This window comes from Penicillium cinerascens (genome assembly GCF_028974065.1).
Source record: "Penicillium cinerascens strain IBT 15544 chromosome Unknown contig_9_segment0_segment0, whole genome shotgun sequence".
In the NCBI taxonomy this organism is placed as follows: domain Eukaryota; kingdom Fungi; phylum Ascomycota; class Eurotiomycetes; order Eurotiales; family Aspergillaceae; genus Penicillium; species Penicillium cinerascens.
The window spans coordinates 2698771-2717827 of NW_026695296.1; the positions used below are offsets into that span (position 1 = coordinate 2698771).

General features: G+C 43.0%; 2 protein-coding genes across 2 annotated transcripts; both read left to right on the forward strand.

The window, feature by feature from the left end:
- Positions 1-3033: 3033 nt before the first annotated feature.
- N7498_007856 (glycoside hydrolase family 18 protein) lies at positions 3034-4492 on the forward strand (the record flags this gene model as incomplete). The annotated part of the gene is made up of 7 exons (XM_058454918.1): positions 3034-3087; positions 3142-3516; positions 3569-3628; positions 3676-3745; positions 3795-4196; positions 4235-4329; positions 4385-4492. The coding sequence occupies 7 exons, from the start codon at positions 3034-3036 to the stop codon at positions 4490-4492; spliced, it is 1164 nt and encodes a 387-aa protein (XP_058307167.1).
- Positions 4493-10806: 6314 nt separating this feature from the next.
- On the forward strand, positions 10807-12211 carry N7498_007857 (uncharacterized protein; the record flags this gene model as incomplete). Its single annotated transcript, XM_058454919.1, has 2 exons — positions 10807-11131; positions 11187-12211. The coding sequence occupies 2 exons, from the start codon at positions 10807-10809 to the stop codon at positions 12209-12211; spliced, it is 1350 nt and encodes a 449-aa protein (XP_058307168.1).
- Positions 12212-19057: the final 6846 nt, after the last annotated feature.

Genomic DNA, 19057 nt, shown 5'->3' on the forward strand with positions numbered 1-19057 from the left:
GCGGTTGGGGTGCGGCTCCAGGATCACCTATTCCGAAGGACTCAAATGGCCGATATGCCTCTACTTCGGGGGAGTTTGATCTTGCCTCCGCTATTAACTCGGGATGGTCGGATTTTGATGTATCTGCCATTACGGCCCAAAGAACTGGGTTCGAGATACAGGGCATGGAAATCTGCGAAGTATTTGGGCCAAATCTGCTCCTACATCGCACCGATGCTTCACTAGTCAGTAATTCCTATACAGAAACAGAAGCTGAGATTGGTGGTATTGGTGGAAATATTGTCCCTGGCCTAGCGAGACTTTCTGTCATTCTTGGGTATGGTTCTCAGGGTGCTTAAGCCTCTTCATACGTGCAGTTTATTGAGTTTTCCTATGCTTTGAGACCAATACCGTCACCATCACGTGAGTTGCTGCCCTTAGAATACTGTTTTAGGTAAACTGAATTATGACTTGAACTATACTGTATAAGCCTGTTTTAATTCTATTGTTACAGCTCGTACAGTATGATTTTCAGTGTCTCAAAAGACTTCTATCCCGTGCAATGTCATACTCATCCCGTGCTTTTGCTCATTTTACGATGTTCAAGACAAAACGGCACCATTTCTCTAAACTCCACAATTATTCATATTGGAGTATCGACAAATCTCTGTTACCTTCATTCTTATTTTTCAAGTTCTCTGTCTCGCTTACTATACTTTCAGTCTACCTGGTCAGAATTGGCAATTCGCCGCCGGGCACAAACATATAGAGCTTCTTTATATACGACGGAGATCAACACAGCGCATACGTAAAATACTTTATTACCAACAGCGAGAGTTTGAAATATCCTCATCGCGCAAGAGATGGCATTGAGTAGATTTGTTGACGGAAAGAATCAAACGGCTGATTTGTCTCTAGCCATTATTCTGTCAATTTAACATACGACTTGAGGCAATATAGTACATACAAACTCCCCATACACTTGATATTTATTCGAGGCTACCGCTTGTAACGATCTAGGTAGTCTACAAATGTCCTTTCCAAATCATTTCTTTCGTCTGTTTTTCTTTTGACTTCACTCACGAAAGCTTGTTTAAGCAAGTGAATTCGATAGTAATACACACAGAAGCCCATGCCTGCTGTGAAAATAAAAAACCCGGTAACAAAGGCCGTAGTGGCTGCCGTCGCCGACCATGAACCTGCGCGATTTGTGTACACACTGATCAGAGTGTTGATAAAGCCCGTCAGGGAATTAATAAGAACAGGTCTATAATATGTTGAGTTGAGGCAATTATTGCGAGAATATATTCAACTTACAAAAAGATTTTAGATTGAAGCCACAAAAGATTGTGATTATATGTCCAGAGGTAAACATGGCCACACAAACCGATGAAACAGACCACTCCGGCAACTGTCAGTAGTGGAATATTAAGTACCACTTTATATGTGACCTCCCCGATGCCTGTTTTGCTTGCTGATGATCTAAGCGAGTCTGAGGTGCGTAGTGAGCTGAATGTATTCGGAAAAACCAAATATCCAGCAAGCAAAATCCAGGAGAACGCCGCAGCAAGAATGTTCTTCCGTAAATCCACATCCTGGTTCTCAAGTATCATTCGTGGATACGCGGTTGCTGAGGGAGGTCTTCTGGCTTCGGGAAAAATGTTCTTGATACTTTTCACTCGTTTCTCATAGAAGGCAGAACATCTTGAATGATATTGCGTCTTGCATGCCATGCCAGCTCTAGACTGTATGGCGTCTAGCTTGCTAATTTGAACCGGAGAATTCGGTCGAAAGGATTGCTTATTGTTCTGTCATAGAAATCAGAAACAAATCGATTCCTACGATGAAGTACAGTGCTTGATGCAGAGAATCATTCACCATTTATATTCGAACGATATTGAACATGATAGTCATTCTCAAAATCGCCTTGACCGGTACACACAGAGTAACTCTTCCCTGGACCCACCGCTAGGGGTTTAACGCAGATAATTTATTAGGCACGCAGTACCAAGGTGAGCACCGCAGTATTATGACCCACCTAAGCTCCCGTCTAAGTCAAAATTGCGCACAAATCTCTGCAGTTTCAAAGATTACCCCTTACCGTTCAAATGGCAGAGTAGGTTGGCAGCCCTGGTATTATGAGGATCTTCATCTTAGGTCTTTATATAATGACATGACTACTAAGCTCGTAGATCCTATAGAGGACGCGCAGGTCATGCCATTAGATGGCTTCTTAAATAGGAAATAAGAGCTTAGGGCTAGTTATCTAAATTTGTTCTATGTCATCATTTCTGTTTTCCATAGTTAGTTAATTCACTCATAATAGTTAGTCATGCGTTTTCTCTGGAACGGAGGGCTATGTCATACTGGAAGTTGACTGTATATACTTTGTATAGTCAGAAAGTACTGTACACATCACTTTAAATATATCTTTGATCTTGTAATAGCTCTTCGAAGTCATTGAGGCTTACATAAAACATTAATCTAGAAAACTAAATTACTAATTTAGTGAGGTTCCATGATGTTAACATCTACATTTTCATGAAGTTGAACTAAATTTTTGTTTCAATCAATAATTTTAGGCAAAATGGAGCCTAATATCCATTCACACTTCGTCCCGAATTTGTTGAACCAAAATGGGGCGCTCGGTGTCAGAGACACTGTCAAACACAGAGATGAAGTTCAGGACTATTCAGGTGCTCCAACAGAAACACACCAATGATGATGAGATTCATTATTCAATTTTAACAAAGGTTGAACAAATACCATGCGAAGGTCCTCAAACAAATAGCAGGATGACTTTCAATGAAACATTGACCTATTTGTTTATTGTAAGTATTATTTTTTCGCCAACCATAATAGATAAAGTTGGAAGACACGCAAAATCGAGATTATTTTTATCGTGGCAATTTTTCGGACTTTGAGATAGACTTGGTTATGCATTGGACACTCAAGTTCAGCTCGTGTTTGGTATCGTTGATGGCGACACTGAGCCTTTCTACAACCGAGATGATATTCCGTCGAGGGAATTTGTCACAGCTTGATACTGCAACTATGGTGACTAGTCAAGGCTCTGGATACCGTTCCGTGGCGTACTTTGTTAACTGGGTAAGTCAGACAACAAAACTGCGTGTCAACGATTACCAATATTGAGCACGTTAGGCCATTTACGCTAGGGGCTTCTATCCCGAAAATATACCGATAAATGAATTGACGCATATTTTATACGCATTTGCAAATGTGCACATTGAAACGGGGGAAGTTTTTCTATCAGACCTGTGGGCTGATGAAGAGAAACTTTTTCCGGGCGATGTATGGAGTGACGCTGGAAGCAATGTATATGGCTGCATCAAGCAGCTTTTTCTTTTGAAACAAAAGAACCGCCAGCTAAAAGTCTTGCTTTCAATTGGAGGATGGACCTATTCAAGCAATTTTGCAGGCGCTCTGGGTACGGAGATAGGCAGAGCAAAATTTGTCTCTTCGGCCGTGAAGCTAGTTCAAGACTTAGGACTTGACGGCATTGACATTGATTGGGAGGTATGAATCTTGAAACTCCAAATGGGTGAAGTTCCATTAAATCCAAGGGCAGTATCCAGCAGATGATACCCAGGCAGAAAATCTGGTGACAGCTCTTCAAGAACTGCGCTCGGTAAGGCTTACCTAGGTCGTCACTCAAGTTACACTAACAATACGTAGGCATTAGATACATATAGTGCCAAGCATGCAGATGACTATCATTTCTTGATTTCTGTTGCCTGCCCTGCAGGTACGTTAAGTCTCATGTGGAAACTGCATATGATTGACAATTACCTCAGGACAAACACACTACGAAAAGCTTCGCATCCCGGCCATGGAACCATACATTGATTTTTGGAATTTAATGGCCTATGATTATTCTGGTAGCTGGGATACTCACGCTGGCCATGACGCCAACATTTACCCATCACTTGATAACGCAAAAAGTACACCTTTCAACTCGGCCCAAGCCGTTGAATACTACATTTCTAATGGTGTGGATCCAAGTAGGATTATGCTTGGCATGCCACTCTACGGCAGATCCTTTATGAATACCGACGGACCTGGAACAGTCTATAACGGAGTGGGCGATGGCAACTGGGAGAATGGAGTATGGGATTATAAAGACTTGCCTTTTTCCGCTGCGCAAATCAACTTCATGGAAGAACCCGTCGCAAGCTTCAGCTTTGACCCAGTCCAACGTATGATGGTCAGCTACGATACACCGGAGGTGGCTCAGAAAAGGCACAGTTTATTGTGACCAAAGGACTTGGCGGTGCAATGTGGTGGGAGAGCAGCAGCGACAAAGCTGGACCTGATAGTTTGATCAGAACAGTATGTGCTATTGAACATGAAATTCTCTCTATTAAATTGACTAACTTCATACCAGGTTGTGACTTCCTTCGGAGGCGTTGAGTCATTGGATCAGAGCCAAAATCAGCTACAGTTTGGTGCTTCAAGGTTTGATAATTTGAAGAATGGTTTTCCGTCATCTTAGGTTACTCAAATAACATGAATACTATGTGGAACGTTTACCTACCTATGAAATTCCTTTGCGGAACAGATCGCCAGTCTGCCGATCAATATGGGAATGGCTTGGTATACCAAGACAATGTAGATGAGGAGAATACTCTATGATCACGAATCACTTTGTTAATTTGGCCTCAACGGATGCAATACTGCTTTTTTTCCATTTCGTGCTGCAACCCACAGCTGGAAATTTTGCATCCACTTTTTCCCACATCATACCCTAGTTTTATTCTCCATACAATGTAAAGGACGAAAGCAAAGTGTAGCCGGTGACGAGCTGGATCGTAATCCTGGCCACCCTGCACCGCGATGATGCCAGTCGCTCAGACCTTCCTTTCCGTGAGAAAAGTGGCCGTCACAGACCACGACTTATGTGCCGTCTAGTGAAGTATCTTCTACGAATCCACTAATGGATGAGTTTCTCAATAGTATAATCGCGGGTTCCGCGCGACACACCGTCAGTCGGGGTTTCCAAGTGTGGTGCACTGTCGTGATTGCGGGGGGAGAGCATCTAACTGGGACCGCTTGCATTCGGATGTATTTGAGTGTAAAAGTTTTTTGATATTCTAGGCTCCATGGGTGGGTACAGATCCTAAGGGCCAGGTTCTGACGTAGTATTTGTGTTGAGTGTTGTTGTGACAACATTGATGAACTGAGATCGCTCTTTTTCAAAGGTATTCCGTGGAGTATTATCCTAAAGGGAATCGATATGAGAGAGTCGGATGTCGAACCAGTTGCTATTGTCCATCTGTTGATCCAGAGTGTCCTCCAGCTCGCTCAGGCCGCGCTTCTTCGAAATGGCGTGCTCCTACAAGGTCATCTGGGACGCCGCTTGTAACTCGCAGATCGCTGGTTGTTGAAGTTAGCGTCAGTTTGTTACGTACATAGGCAGCTGCGCTTTGCCCTCAGATCTGTTTGGTGATCTCCGTGGGCGGCCTCTTCTGAGCTCTGTGGGTTTGATGAACTTCTCAAATGACGTCCCCGTCCCGTTTGGTTCTGTTTCCGGATTAATCCTAGCCTGCTGAGGATGTTAAGATAGTGTCGCCTCCTGCTATCTTCAGGGGCATGTTTAAATAGATATTTTGGCTGAGTACGATTATCGGGTGCCTCGGTATGTTACTACTGCTGTAATTAAGGAGTGCTAAGCGATGTGGGAATATATCAGACAATCTGCCAATGCTAGCCTTGACCGACTCATTGCCGCGATCTCACGGGTCAGTTCCAGCTGGGCGGGTTGTGCCCTCCGCCACAATTAGTGCAATTAACTGGTACCACCCGCCTTCGTTTCCACGAGGACTCACAACCCCACGACGGTTCTTATATGACCGAGCCTGGTCCGAATATCTCTATCACTCAGGATGCCTGTGGAGGAGCTCAGCCCACCGTGTCAATGTTTGCCACCATCACGACATTTAATGGTAGTTGGCGAGCTCGCTAGGTGTTGAGTTCGAACTGGCGGAACTGGCGGACAGCACATATAAATTTCGGGATGCATCTATTCTCCACGACATTATCCTCGATGTGATTAAGCACATGGCAGGATCCTTCTTTCATTTACTGAGGTAAGTCACCAGATGCTGTGGGTTTGGGTGATCTTCTCTTGGCAGGGGCAACTTTTTTGCGTTCACATCCACCACAACTTCACTGCCATTTTTCCTACCAGACGGTAGTGCTTGTAGTTAAGACTACGATAAAGTAATTAACGAGTCCGTAGAGCCAATACTTGGCAAGGTCTGTCTTTAATCATTCCTTCCGGAGCTATAGTTCTGTTTACTGTTGTCTGTGCTGTATGTCGTCTCCCGAACTTAACTTTGGAGTTCGCTCCCAAGCATGAAAGTTACTATTGGGAGGAGTTTCTGATATGCCATGATCAAGAGGACAAATACAAATGGCCTACTGGAATGCTACTGTATTTTCTTCTTACACCCCTATTGATTTCCGAGTTCTTCTGGAAATATTGTAATGACTTACCACAAAAAGATAGAGTGGCTCGGTCTAAAGATTAATCAAAAGTTGAAGTCAATATGGCGACAACAAGCGCAACGATACCCAAGGCAAAGACAAAGGTATTGTAATCTGAATTTGCTAATATGGCCTGAGCTGTTACACGAAATGCTGAAGTTCAAAACTTGTACTGTTCTTACGAGTCAGCCAGAGGGCATAGACGGCTGTGCGGTTGCTTTGATGTTGAAGCTGCAGATTCGCTGGTGGTAAGTGTCGAAGATTGGCCAGCGACAGGTGTCGACGACTGCCTGGTAGCAAATTGGGATGAAGAAAAATCAGCTGTATCTGAATGAACAGAAATACACTTGCTACCGGTCTGGAAACCACTATCAAGCTTGCAAGTCGCAGTGTCGCCTTGCTTGTTTTCAAACGAAACGGTGCCATCTCGATTCACATATATCCAAGCAAGCTGCTGACCATTTTCTGTCCCGCAAATGTCAACTCTCAGTGCATCCTGGTTAGTTGATTCTCTGTTGATGATGAGATCTATGAGGTTGTCACTAAATGAAGCTGTCAATGGCACCTTAAAACTTTACCTGAACAGTCATTCGCGCCAGAAAGTTTGGCGAATGGAGCGGAGTAGCCCGTGCATGCGTAATTATCATCTGACCAAATCCTACATTCTCCCTTGTTGCTAAATACCAGCAATGAGCTTGCAAAGGCAGTGCTGGAAAACGCGTTCAGCAAAAAGGCAAAGTAATTGGAACGCATGTCACTTGATTGTCAAAAAGTGCTATAGTTCTGTGGAGGACAGCCCATTGAGACTGAACTGGTGATATTATCCAGTTTATATAATGCGTCGAACCTATTGAATCTCTAATTTCGGGAGTTGAGATTTCCAGCTTCAGGTAGTTTCTTCATATAAGCCGTAGACAGCGCCTCATGTAAGTTTGGGACGGTTGCTTTTGGACATCCGATGATTTCAGGTCGGCGCTAATATTTTGCTCTTGAACGCTTTGCATCATCCATAATAATGTTTGCGTAGAAATGTACTAATTAATTTGTAATTGTACCCATGCATTTCTTCCTATCGCTGAACTTCTTCTACTGCTCTCTCGTCTCTGTCTGCTCCTCATACTTCCTTGCCCCTCATACTTCCTTTTTGGCTTACCGTTTACAAGATAACGTAGATACGCAGAAAAGTCACTGAATGTTTGCCATACAATTTAAGCAGCGATCGTCCTTACTTGAGATTCCCGTATTTTCTCAAATGTCGGACTAGCTCGTGCTAACTTATTACCATGAAAAAAGGATAAAAAAATACTTTTTGTTTAGTCAGACAATTTAATGGACTTTATAAGCATGCCAGGCTAGCTGCCTTTTATTTATCAGAGCAATCAGGTACAAAAATATTTGGGCATATTGGTGGCTCTGCAAAGCAGCCAATAAATGAATAAGAGTTCGCTGATAAAAGAACAAATGTTTACGTTTCATAGGTTTCTGTTCCACAGACAAACATGAATATGTCTCGAACCTTTTTCTGTATGCTATTTGGTTTGAGTTTTTTTGGATACGGTGTACACTCTCTTGATGTCAACCGTGGGAGTATAAATTTACACAACAATTGCCACTTCTCTCTATACATAGAGGGAGTTGCGAAAGACACTTATCTAAAAAAGACATTGAATCCCGGAGAGGCAATTTCTGAACCGTTTCGGCTTACTATCAATGGCACTGGGAACTCTTGGAAAATTAGCACCTACGAGGGGAGCTCAGATATTGTCCAGGTGGAGTATAGCGCTTGTTTCGATAATGCCAACGGGATCGATTGCTGCCCCCCAAACCAGGTTTTCTACGACTTATCAATGATTAACGCAGGACGGGACACGCAATATGGTGTCCGAATTGTTCCAAGCTTCAAGGGTTGTGCCACAATCGACTGCCCTCGCGATGACGAAGAATGCGATATGGTCTACTATCGTCCAAATGACGACTATGCTACCAAGGAATGCGACGTCCATGCAGATCTGAATGTCGAATTTTGTCCTCTTTAAGTTCCTCCGTACGAGTCCCCATCAGACATGGACTGACACGAGTTACGTTGTATGATGGGGAAGTAGCGTAGGCGCCTGGAAAGCGGGCAGATTGATTATTCGGAATACACCAAATAGCAGCGTGCGCATCAAAATTCTGTAACTTATAAATCAATAAAATAAACGTCAATGCTTCTAGATGGAAATTGTCTCCCTTCGCAAAAACATTTCTTGAGATATCTCGTCTACCAGAGGTCCTCCGACCGCGTAAATAGTTCCTTCAAGGGCCATCGTCTGAGTTAGTAAACAGTATACGAGATAGTTGCGGAAGGATGTTAAAAGCGGTAGAGAAAACGGTGGATAATTTTACTGCGCTATGCCTATCTAGGGGTGGATGCCATAAATATATCAAAATCCTAAATTTATCGAGTTAAGAAACTAACTAGAGCTTTTCATGTGAACGACTTAAGCAGGCTCTCAGTCATAGTGATTGTCACACCACGCACATTATGTGCATTGTAATCCAAGCCTGAGACTGCAATCATCGGTACGCACATAGAAGACTTGCCAAGCTAAATGACTCAGGAACGAGCTCCTTCACGGCTCTTAACTCCTTTTGATTGGCCTGCATCCGAAATGGCCTGCTAATTGGACTAAAGGTAACGGGGTTTGTCGCCGCGAGCACCTATTGCCATCCTACCCTCCGTAGGTATATAGGAGGCTATGGAAATCTCTAATATTACAAGTCGTATTGCGTCCATAATTTCATTTAAATCTTATGAGCCTTTACCTTAAGACCACTTTGGGTTCGCCATTGTGGGTGCTAGCTCCATATTACTCCGTTTTCAGGGAGTTGCGCTTTGTGTACACCTGCTTCCGCATTCTTGTTGCGCCTGGAGTCCTTTAGAAGTTCCCTATTGGGAATGAAATAACAACCGAGAAGACATAAGCCTACCAATGGAACCAACAGGATGAATACGGCTCGAATACCTTTCATTTTGGCATCCAAGATTTGGTGGTCCCAATTTCCCATGCCTAGTTGTCCTCGTTCCCAGCTACCACTGTTCACTTGCTTGCGAATCGATGATGGCAGATCTACAGGTAAGGCTGATTTCATTACTGTGCTTTGAACTGCGGTCGACAAGGCCATGCCCACTACAGACCCGAGCATTCGCAGCAAGTTTCGCGTGGAGGTTGCTACGGCACGTCGGGTTTGGAAAAGGCCTGTAATGCAACAAGGACTTTCTATCGGTTATTATCGAGCACATGATATGCAGCATGAATGGCACACTTACCAGGTTAAAGATCGAAACCGATGCCAGCCACTTCGATTCTTAAAACAATCACGTATACCGCTGTGGATGTGGTCCGAAAAAACAAAAGTTGTAGACCAGCACCTAACGTCCACAGCATCAGTTCAACGTACAACACTGGAGCATATCTTTGGGGCAATCTTCAGCCAACTAGCTTCACATGTCCGAAAAAGAGACTTACCGGGCCAGCTTCGTCATCACGGGTCCAGATATCACACCTGCGATGCTGCAGAAGCAATAATGGGAGAAATATGGCTGCACTCTGGAGTGGACTGTAGCCTCGCACATCTTGGAAGCAGGGCACTTTGGAAGTAGATGACAGACATAGGTGCCTGACCAAAGAGACGGAGCGGAATTATTGGCATCTTCGCAAAGCGCTTTTCGACAATAGCGAACAGGATAAAGAAGAAGCCCCCAACGACAAACATGGAGGAGAACCTGTCTGGATGACTTATTCACCGTTTGTGCAATGAACAGCTAATCGGTCAAGTGCAATTTATGTCGACCCACCAGGGGCATATCGACAAATGTAAGGTGGGCGAAAAAATAGCCTAACGCAGGACAGTGCATTGAGCATGGAACTTTGCGGTGGAATAAAAGAAATATCGGACGGTAATATCAATTTGGGAAACTAATATACATTGTTCTGTATTTTTATTTTCAACTCTTGAATTTGATAACAAATATTCTCATGATGTTCAAATACTGTCTTCCTAGATAAAACAGTCTCAAAGCCTGTGCGGTCACCTGCTGAAATTTTGAATGGTAGAGAAGATCTGCTGGGCTCAGTACTAGCAAAATAAGGTCTTCATTTGATTTAGTAACGGTAAATCATGAGAGCGCACAAATAAAAAAAATCACAGCTCTTCTGAAGCTATAAAGACTTCATTAGGTCACGGATAATAGCTTATATAGGCTTTTACTTCTGTGGCCTTGTAGTTGATTTTCAAAAAACAAAAACCAAGCTAGGGCAACTTGAACGCAATTACATCATGTCCAGTTGGGAAACAGAGCTGTATAGGGATCTTGTCACGGCGGAGTTGTTGACCCATATTGGTCAAGGAAACAGGCCCGTCAAGCCCGATGAGCTCCCCGAGGGCATAAAATCGGGCTCGAAAGAGCTATCTGCCAACCAGAAGATCAAACTCAATGAAAAGCTGGAAGAGTTATATCAACATATACTCCGTTCCGATGAAGAAGGACTATGGAACATTCCCAATTTCGATGGAGACCGAGAGCAGGTAAAAAATTTGCTCTGGAGCGTCGTTTCATGGGCAACCAGCAATAACAAAGAGAGCGTTGATGAGATAAAATCAAGTACATCCATTCACGTGTAAAAGTCTATATTGATCTCTACTAATTCGGGTTACAGAGATCGAATCTGCAAGCAAAGGAGATGGGGTGACAGATAATGAAGAAAAAGCCACGGACATTGAAAAGACAAAAAAAGAAGGTGATGACGAGAATGGCTCTGGTGAAGACCAAGATCAAGAGGATTCCTCTGGTGCCTCCAGTGACTCCGAGGAGCCGAAGAAAGGACGCGGTAACCTTCACGTGACATCATTTTCTGGTGGCTTGAAAATGGAACTTAAAAATCGCGCTATCATCAAGCATGTGCTTCAGGCGGACTACTGCGTACTGCAGGTTAAAGACGATGACCTCAAAACCTCCGTACTTGCTGAGGTACAGTCTGTAAGACCTAAGAGACGTGGAGATACGAATCAAGAAGTTGAGTATGTTAGCCAGTTTGTGGTTCAAAGGTGGTATCCAGCCACCAAGGCTTGGTGTGTTGAAGCTGTGAACCAGCGGGAAATCAGCTCTGCAGTCAAAGACTGGAACAAAATCAAGGGTAAAAGATGGATACATCGGCCCTCGGAAGAGAAAGCCAAATCCTTCTCGAGAGAAGACCTTGGAGACATGGTTCTTCACCTTGCTTGCTTCTATAATGTACCAAAGTTACGAACAGCAGGAACAGCAAAAAGAAGTCCTCCTACCCGGCACATACTTATTACTTCAAAGGAAGGGCTGATAATGGTTAACGACGGAACGTTTAAGCGCTACATTGGTAATGACGAAGAGGCTAATAATTATACTGCCAAAAGCTGCGAGAGAGACAAAATTCCTGCACCATGGGACGTGGATTCTCAAGCAGTGAAGACAGTGGTGAAGACATGCCATAGACCTCTTTCGGATACAAAGAAAGCCGGAGGCATTGTACAGATACCCCAGCAAACAACCGAGCTCTCTTCTCCATCTATTGTTACAGAATTGAGAGATCGAGTTACCGCACTCGAGCTTAAATTTGGCCAATTTAAGGATCTCCATAGTCGAGTCGAAGCTCTCGACGGGAAAGTTGACCAGATGATGGGTCTACTTCAGAGGGCCCTCAAAGGTTAGAGAGATGATGGTACCATCATCTCTCTACGCATTTCATTTTACTTAGCCAAATCAGTCTACTGACAATAACCGGTGATCACGAACGTTGATAATATATTATGTATTTAGTTAAATTGACGGATTTCACTTGAACTGCGCATCAATCTTTGCTTTTTTTTTTTTTTTTTTTTAAAATTATCGTTCTATAGCAAAGGCCCTTTGAGTCATTTATTGTAACTTATCCTTAGCGGCGCTACGTACATGTTTCCCATCCATGATGAATATTTTCGAAAAAATAGGCAAAAGAAATCTCTCAAATGGCTTTTGTTTTCCTTCAAACTCAGAGTTTTCAGATATAGATTTAAACATACGCTGGACGCAAGCAAAAAATGCACATTACAGAAAACTGATCTTCAATTACACTAACTCGCTAGAGAATCATATATACAATACAGTAATGTTCGAAATCAGCTATACCTCCACACTCTTCCAAGATAAAAAAAATAGGAAGGCTGTATACACAACTACCATGATTCCGAATACAGATACAGTATAATCTATAATCATATTTTCGAAACATTTTCGGACCCTAAAAATTCATAAAGTAATGAATTTATGACATCATACTTTATCTGTGGCACACGTGTTTTCTTTCCTCGATAACTCATCCAAAGTGTTCAAGATACAGGAAACGTTGTGCGCCAATTGCCCGAAATATGACAAATGCCCCATAAAAATCAGAATTCTTTTACGTCTGCTTTGACGAAGGGTTTTTTGCAATGCCGAACAAACTAGCGGATGGTGCTTTTGAATCTCATGGACCTTAGACAAGAAATACCTCAGTTTCACCCTATTCCCACTCAGCGCTAGTGGTAAGATACAATCTGCTCCTTTAGAAAACAGAGATCTACCCAAGATGTAGCGTCGCGATTGACGACGTACAATTGACAGCTTCTTGTCTTTGCTAAATAAAGCTTTCAAAGGAGACACCGACCGAAGTGCAAGTTGTGTCTGGTCGGAAATGTGAGTTGCTGACGACATTGCAGGTTTTGAGGGGGATGCTTTTTCCAATCGGTCTATCCTGCGTCTTTCGCTCGCCGGCCACCCAATGACAACAGACTGAGGTTTCTGAAAATGAAGTATTGCTTGCCTCAAGGCCCAGTTTCGCTTTTCTGAGCTCCATCGCAAGTGAGGATCTAAAAGCTTCATGATCATTAATGAACAAATGAATTCATTCCATGATAGAGGACCAGTCATCTCCAGCGCTCTGTGCCTATGAGTTTGATTAATATTTGCTAGTAGGACCATTTGGCATACCAGAATGGATAGCGAGTAAGTGTTATATAGTCTTCTTAGGCAATGTTCTTGCTATATGAAATGAAATTGAATGTCCTTATTCTCAAGGTTTCTGTGAGATACGACAATGGCCTCTGGAAGGGTGCAGGTAAAGAGAAGCTCAAGTGAAAGCTCCAGCATGTTCCATGATCATGAAGGCCGTGATATCGTGGCTTGTGGTACACAGGAAAGAAAAACTACTCTCAAAAAAATGAGTTATCAGAAAAGATCAAGATGCAGAATTCTTTTGCGCAGATTGTCCTATAAGCGCATCAGAGCAAGTCATTTTTTCCGGCGCGGGGAAACAAATGTCCTTAAGGAAATAATGACTCAGTATTTACCAACTGTAATTTGATTAAAGACATACCAACTCGGATTTTGTAAGGGGCCATTGTTTCCATGAATCATCAGAGTTCATTAAGTAGATTTTGCCGTCTTTTCTTGAGCGAATGATTAGGAAAACATCAGACTCAAAATCGATGCTATATTTTGCGGTCCACTTGAAAAGAGACTTTCTGCGTCTTCGCCTTTGCTGGGCATCTTTGCGAGGAGCTTTAGATTGGTTTTTCGCCACGTCCTCTCCTAGTTAAGTGAGCATACTAAAAATTTTGGCAGTGCCAATATAAGGCATTTAGGAAGCAACGTGAATAAAAGAAAAATAACTAAAAAGAACAAATCTTCTGAACGTACCTCTGTTTTCTAACACTGCCATCCTGAAGGATCTTGGCTCTTTTTCAGGGTCCTGAAAGGCGCACCAATGAAATTTTATAACCCATAAAGCTTAGCTTGCCAAGTAGACTTTGTTAAAGCCAGAAATTGTACTCAAGAAGCCATGAGCCTTCGGTCTCCTATAAATGTAGCTGTTTCAAGCTTTGGGCCCTTATCACATAATCAAAAGAAGCGGAGAGGCGTGGAGGCAAACAAAAATGTTAACGGTGTCTAAGGATACTCTCAGGAAGATTGTTCAACGTGAGAGACGGCTTTTGGCCTTTGGCCGTAATTTTTCGAATGAGTCAGTGAGGTCATCTTTCGGTAGTGTTGAACAATTAAGTGCATAATAGGAAAAGTCCCAGTTTTAGATAATTTTAAGCATCGCAAATCCAATATTATTGAACTTCATTAGCTTTTGTAAAGTTAAGCACTGGTCTATATCCAATAATCTTGACTTTGCAACGGCTTTGAAAATGGCAGAAATTGTGAATATCAAAAGTAGACCACCATTATAGCTGGACTTAGACCGTCCCCTGTCACATATTCCATAATTATCAGGGAATGGGAACACGAATGCTTAATTTGACCTCAATAAGTGGTATATAGTTCAAACCATACGCATAGAGGGGCTTCAGTCGAATTCATTATCAATGTATAAGCCAATAGAATTAACGCGAACCTTTATTACTTCTCTCACTAATCAAAATGGCCGATATTGTCAATGATACCGAGAGAATAGTTAAACACAGGCCGGGTTGGGGGTAATTTCATAAATAAACGTGATCATTAATTTATCTTCAGAAAGCTTCAGGGCCAAGTTTGCCATGGGGTTTGGTGAAAAGGCTGCACAATGACGAGGAAATTTATGAGGATGTGCTTTTACTTCTGTTGTCGGGAGGTAAAATACGCGGTGATTCTCACTAAACACAGAAATTGGAGCAAGTGAAAAAGTCCATATTTAAGCGCCGACATCTCTTGACACCTAACCTAAAAGTTTTGAACGACGTGATGTAAGAAAAAACATAGTTTATCTACTTAGAACACCAAGAACCCATTTATAACACTCGGAATCAAGTTGACGGCATGTCAAAAAAATACAAGGTCAATTTCAATTCTCAAAGAAAAGGTTAAGTCCAGGCGAATCAGAGTGAGTCAGTTGGTCATTACGGAAAACGTATACTAGTATCTTCTCAAAATCCTGTACTTAACTTGCCAATGGTTTTGGGAGATGTAACTCAAGCCAAAGGGCTAACGAAAAAGCTCATTCATGGTAAAAACGCTGTTGTAACCTGAGTTGAATATTTTACTGGTTTAAGCTCGTGGAGCCTCAAAAAAGATATATAGGAAAAACTTTTCTTTCAATTTCAGACTTTATTAATATGTATTGGATAACTGTGAATTAGAGCTCAGCTTGCGAGGGTATAAACAAATAGCACTATTTATAGACAGCAAGACATCTATCCTCTGCAACCATAGAACAGGTTAATGATTACTCAAGAATGTATGAGTGGTTGCAGCTTACCAGAGATACCAATGGCTGGAATATACATGATTCGGGCCGCTTCAAAGAGCTGGTAGATGACCTAAAGTACCCTTCAGACCAATACCCCACTCTTGCATGTTTTATTGGAAATCACGTCAAGTCACAGGCATTAAGGGCAATATTCCCGCGCAATAATACGCAACGGCGCTGCGTCCCATGTTTAGCCAAGCTACACATAAGCACAGACACTATCGAGACAAAATATCCAGTTCTTTTCATTGAAGGAAACTCAGACGTGAAAGCTTTATCCAAAACAAGCGGGCGATTTCAATCTCTATCTAAAAGTCTTCAAATACGTTCCGAAGACGGCCATAACTCGTCCGAAATTCTGAGGAACTTGCTATATATACGACTTTTCTTTTCTTTCTCACACGTTATCTGTCTCTTTGCAGAAGACATTGGGAGTCCAGAGAAAACTAAAGACCTGCTGGTGTCCTGGCTCTCGGCTAGAAGTAACCAGGATGAGCAAACGCAGTCCCGCCCTGAGTTGATAATTGTTCTTTCAGATCCACAGTCACAATTCGGTGCCTCCGATTTTATCGATAATGAGATACTGGATGCTTTAGTACCTTCCGTGTTGTCTACTTTGACTGTGGTGGATTTAAGAAGTCGACACTCCTTATCCCCTGCGCCAAAATTCGAGCCCTTACGTGACAGTATATCACGTGCGATATATTCTTCACGTGCTCAGCACGAAGCGGCGCATCTGTTATTTTCTGCCGCGCATCTCCGCTATATTATTCGTGCAGCGACGGTGTACTTTGCACAACGGCCTCAGGCCCCATTCGATGTCATCAAGTACGCCAGAGAGGGTCATGAAGCTCCAAATGCGTCTCATCACCTTCAGGAATTCATGAGGTTGTCAAGAAAAACTGGCAAAACAATGTCTGCCACGGCGGCTTATATTGCATCTGGCCTAATATTAAATGCATATCCCCCCGGAATGCATGGTAGGTATCCTTAGGAACACGCGCCTTTTTTCTTGCTGCTAACTAGTTAATTAGAATTTGACCCTCAATTGATATTTAAGAAATTGTATGCAGAAACTTGTTCTTCTGCGTGGCGATCTGTCTCAACGGAAGATTTCCAATCGGGACTCGAGGCAATAGAGCTTCAATTCTGTCTCAATTTCACCAGACTTAATGGTTTTCTAGGCACAGCAACTCAGAGAAGACGATTTTTGGCTAAGAATGCCTTCAATTGGGCACCTCTGAGATCCTCCATTTGCTGTTTGAGCTGTCTTATTCGCGGAACCGACGAAATGCTTCCTTGTGGACATGCTATCTGCAATACATGCGCTCGTATTTGGGGCAAGCGAGCTTCAGGTGCTGAGTATCACGTTGAGTTATCATTCTGCGTTATCTGCCAGGAGAAATTTCAATATATAACACGATGCCTACCCCCAACTAAGCGGCCAGATGTTTTGGTTCTTGACGGGGGTGGTATACGCGGCGTGATAAGCCTTGCGTATTTGAAGGAATTAGAGCGAAGGCGGGGAGGAAGACCACTTCGCAACGACTTCCATTTGTCAGTTGGCACAAGCGTCGGTAGGTTCTGACCTATCCTAGGTTCTGCTACCCGATCCCAAGCGCAGTTGATCTAACAATACATTTTCAGGGGGTCTAATAATTTCAGAAATATTCCTCATGGGCTCCAGCGCTGCTCACGCTCTTGAAAGGTTCAAGTCACTTGCATCGGAGATATTCTCTTCGAAACAAAATCAGGAGAGTCGGGTGTCTAAAGCATGGAGTTTTATTTGTCATCTATTAGCCGATGCCGCTTATGACTCGTATACCCTCGATTATACTTTACAAAAAGCCTTCAGTCACAATCGTTACCTCTTCGATGTACCGAGCGCACAACCTGAAGCCCGAATCGCATTAACTACAAGCCATGTAGAACAGGATGGGATGTTGTGTCTACTAACAAATTATCGACACTTTCGAAATCTACGAGAGCGCGCTTCTTATACACAGATTATGCCACGCGATATCAATGACGAACCTCTACTCTGGCAGGCGTAAGTGTATTTCTACTATGGTTCCATTTTATACTGCACAGTGCATTGCTTTGAATTGTTGATTCGCCATCTAAAAATGTCAATACTCTAGGGCTCGGTGTTGTGTTGCTGCATTAGGGTAAGTTTATTCCACTCTTAATCCTGAGCCTGCTATTGAACACGCTACGTGACTAGCTATTTCCGTACACACTATCTGGATGGAATTGGAACTCTACAGGATGCTGGAGTCCGCGCAAACTGCCCTTTAAGAGCTGCGATACGAGAGACTTCAATCCTATGGCCTACAGCCGAAGGGCCAGATATTGTTGTAAGCGTAGGCACAGGTTTCGACAGTTTGTCCGAAGAAAAAAAAGACAAATTGCCCATAGGAATGTTGAAAAACAATTTCATAAGCCGTGGGATACGTACATTTCTTTTCTCGCCCGCCGTAGATGGGAACAAAGGCTTTGAAGAGACAGTCGATAATCTTCCTGAGCCCATGAAAAGTGATGTATTTCGCCTCGATACTGAGCTTCGGGACGGTATACCTGAGCTGGACGACATCCACAGTATGGAAAAACTCTCGCGACTGCAATGTCATATCCCTGACGAGCTATGCCGTGCCCTCTTAGCCACTTCTTTTTTTTTCGAACTGGACGAAGAGCCAGTTTTGTCCAGCGGGCGATACTACTGCAAGGGCTCGATCTTGTGTTGCAAGTTCGATATTAGAGGTATTCTCTCGTTAGTCCATAAGGAACTGCCTTCAGCTCAATTTGTTATCCAAATGGGTGCATCTATTGGCCAACTACAACAGCACGATGGTTGCAAAAGCTGTGGATACTACCGAAAACAAGTCTCGTTCGATATCTCCAGCCTCGATGAGCAGTTTGCACTAGAAATTTCCAGTCCTACAGGGTGCCAAAAAATCGGAGGTTTCCCTACCTCAATTACTCGTCTTATGGAATGTCAGCGGATATGCTCTGGGTTTGGACGACCCGACCACAGTACGAACAATTGGCCTCCATTACGCTCCTGCTATTGTACAACTGGGAGTAAAAGATCCATTCAAGAGAAACATGCCGACGACACAGCTAGAAAAAGAAGAAAACCGATATAAGACCAACCACTGTATCTCTCGTATCCTACGTTTCGAGTCCATTCAAGAGACTGGCACAATAATATGAAAAGTTCTTAATTCAGATATTGTTAACTTTACACTCCTCTCGGAATTAATCATGTATTTATCTTTTCAAAATTACTGCACGTCCCATGGGCCATG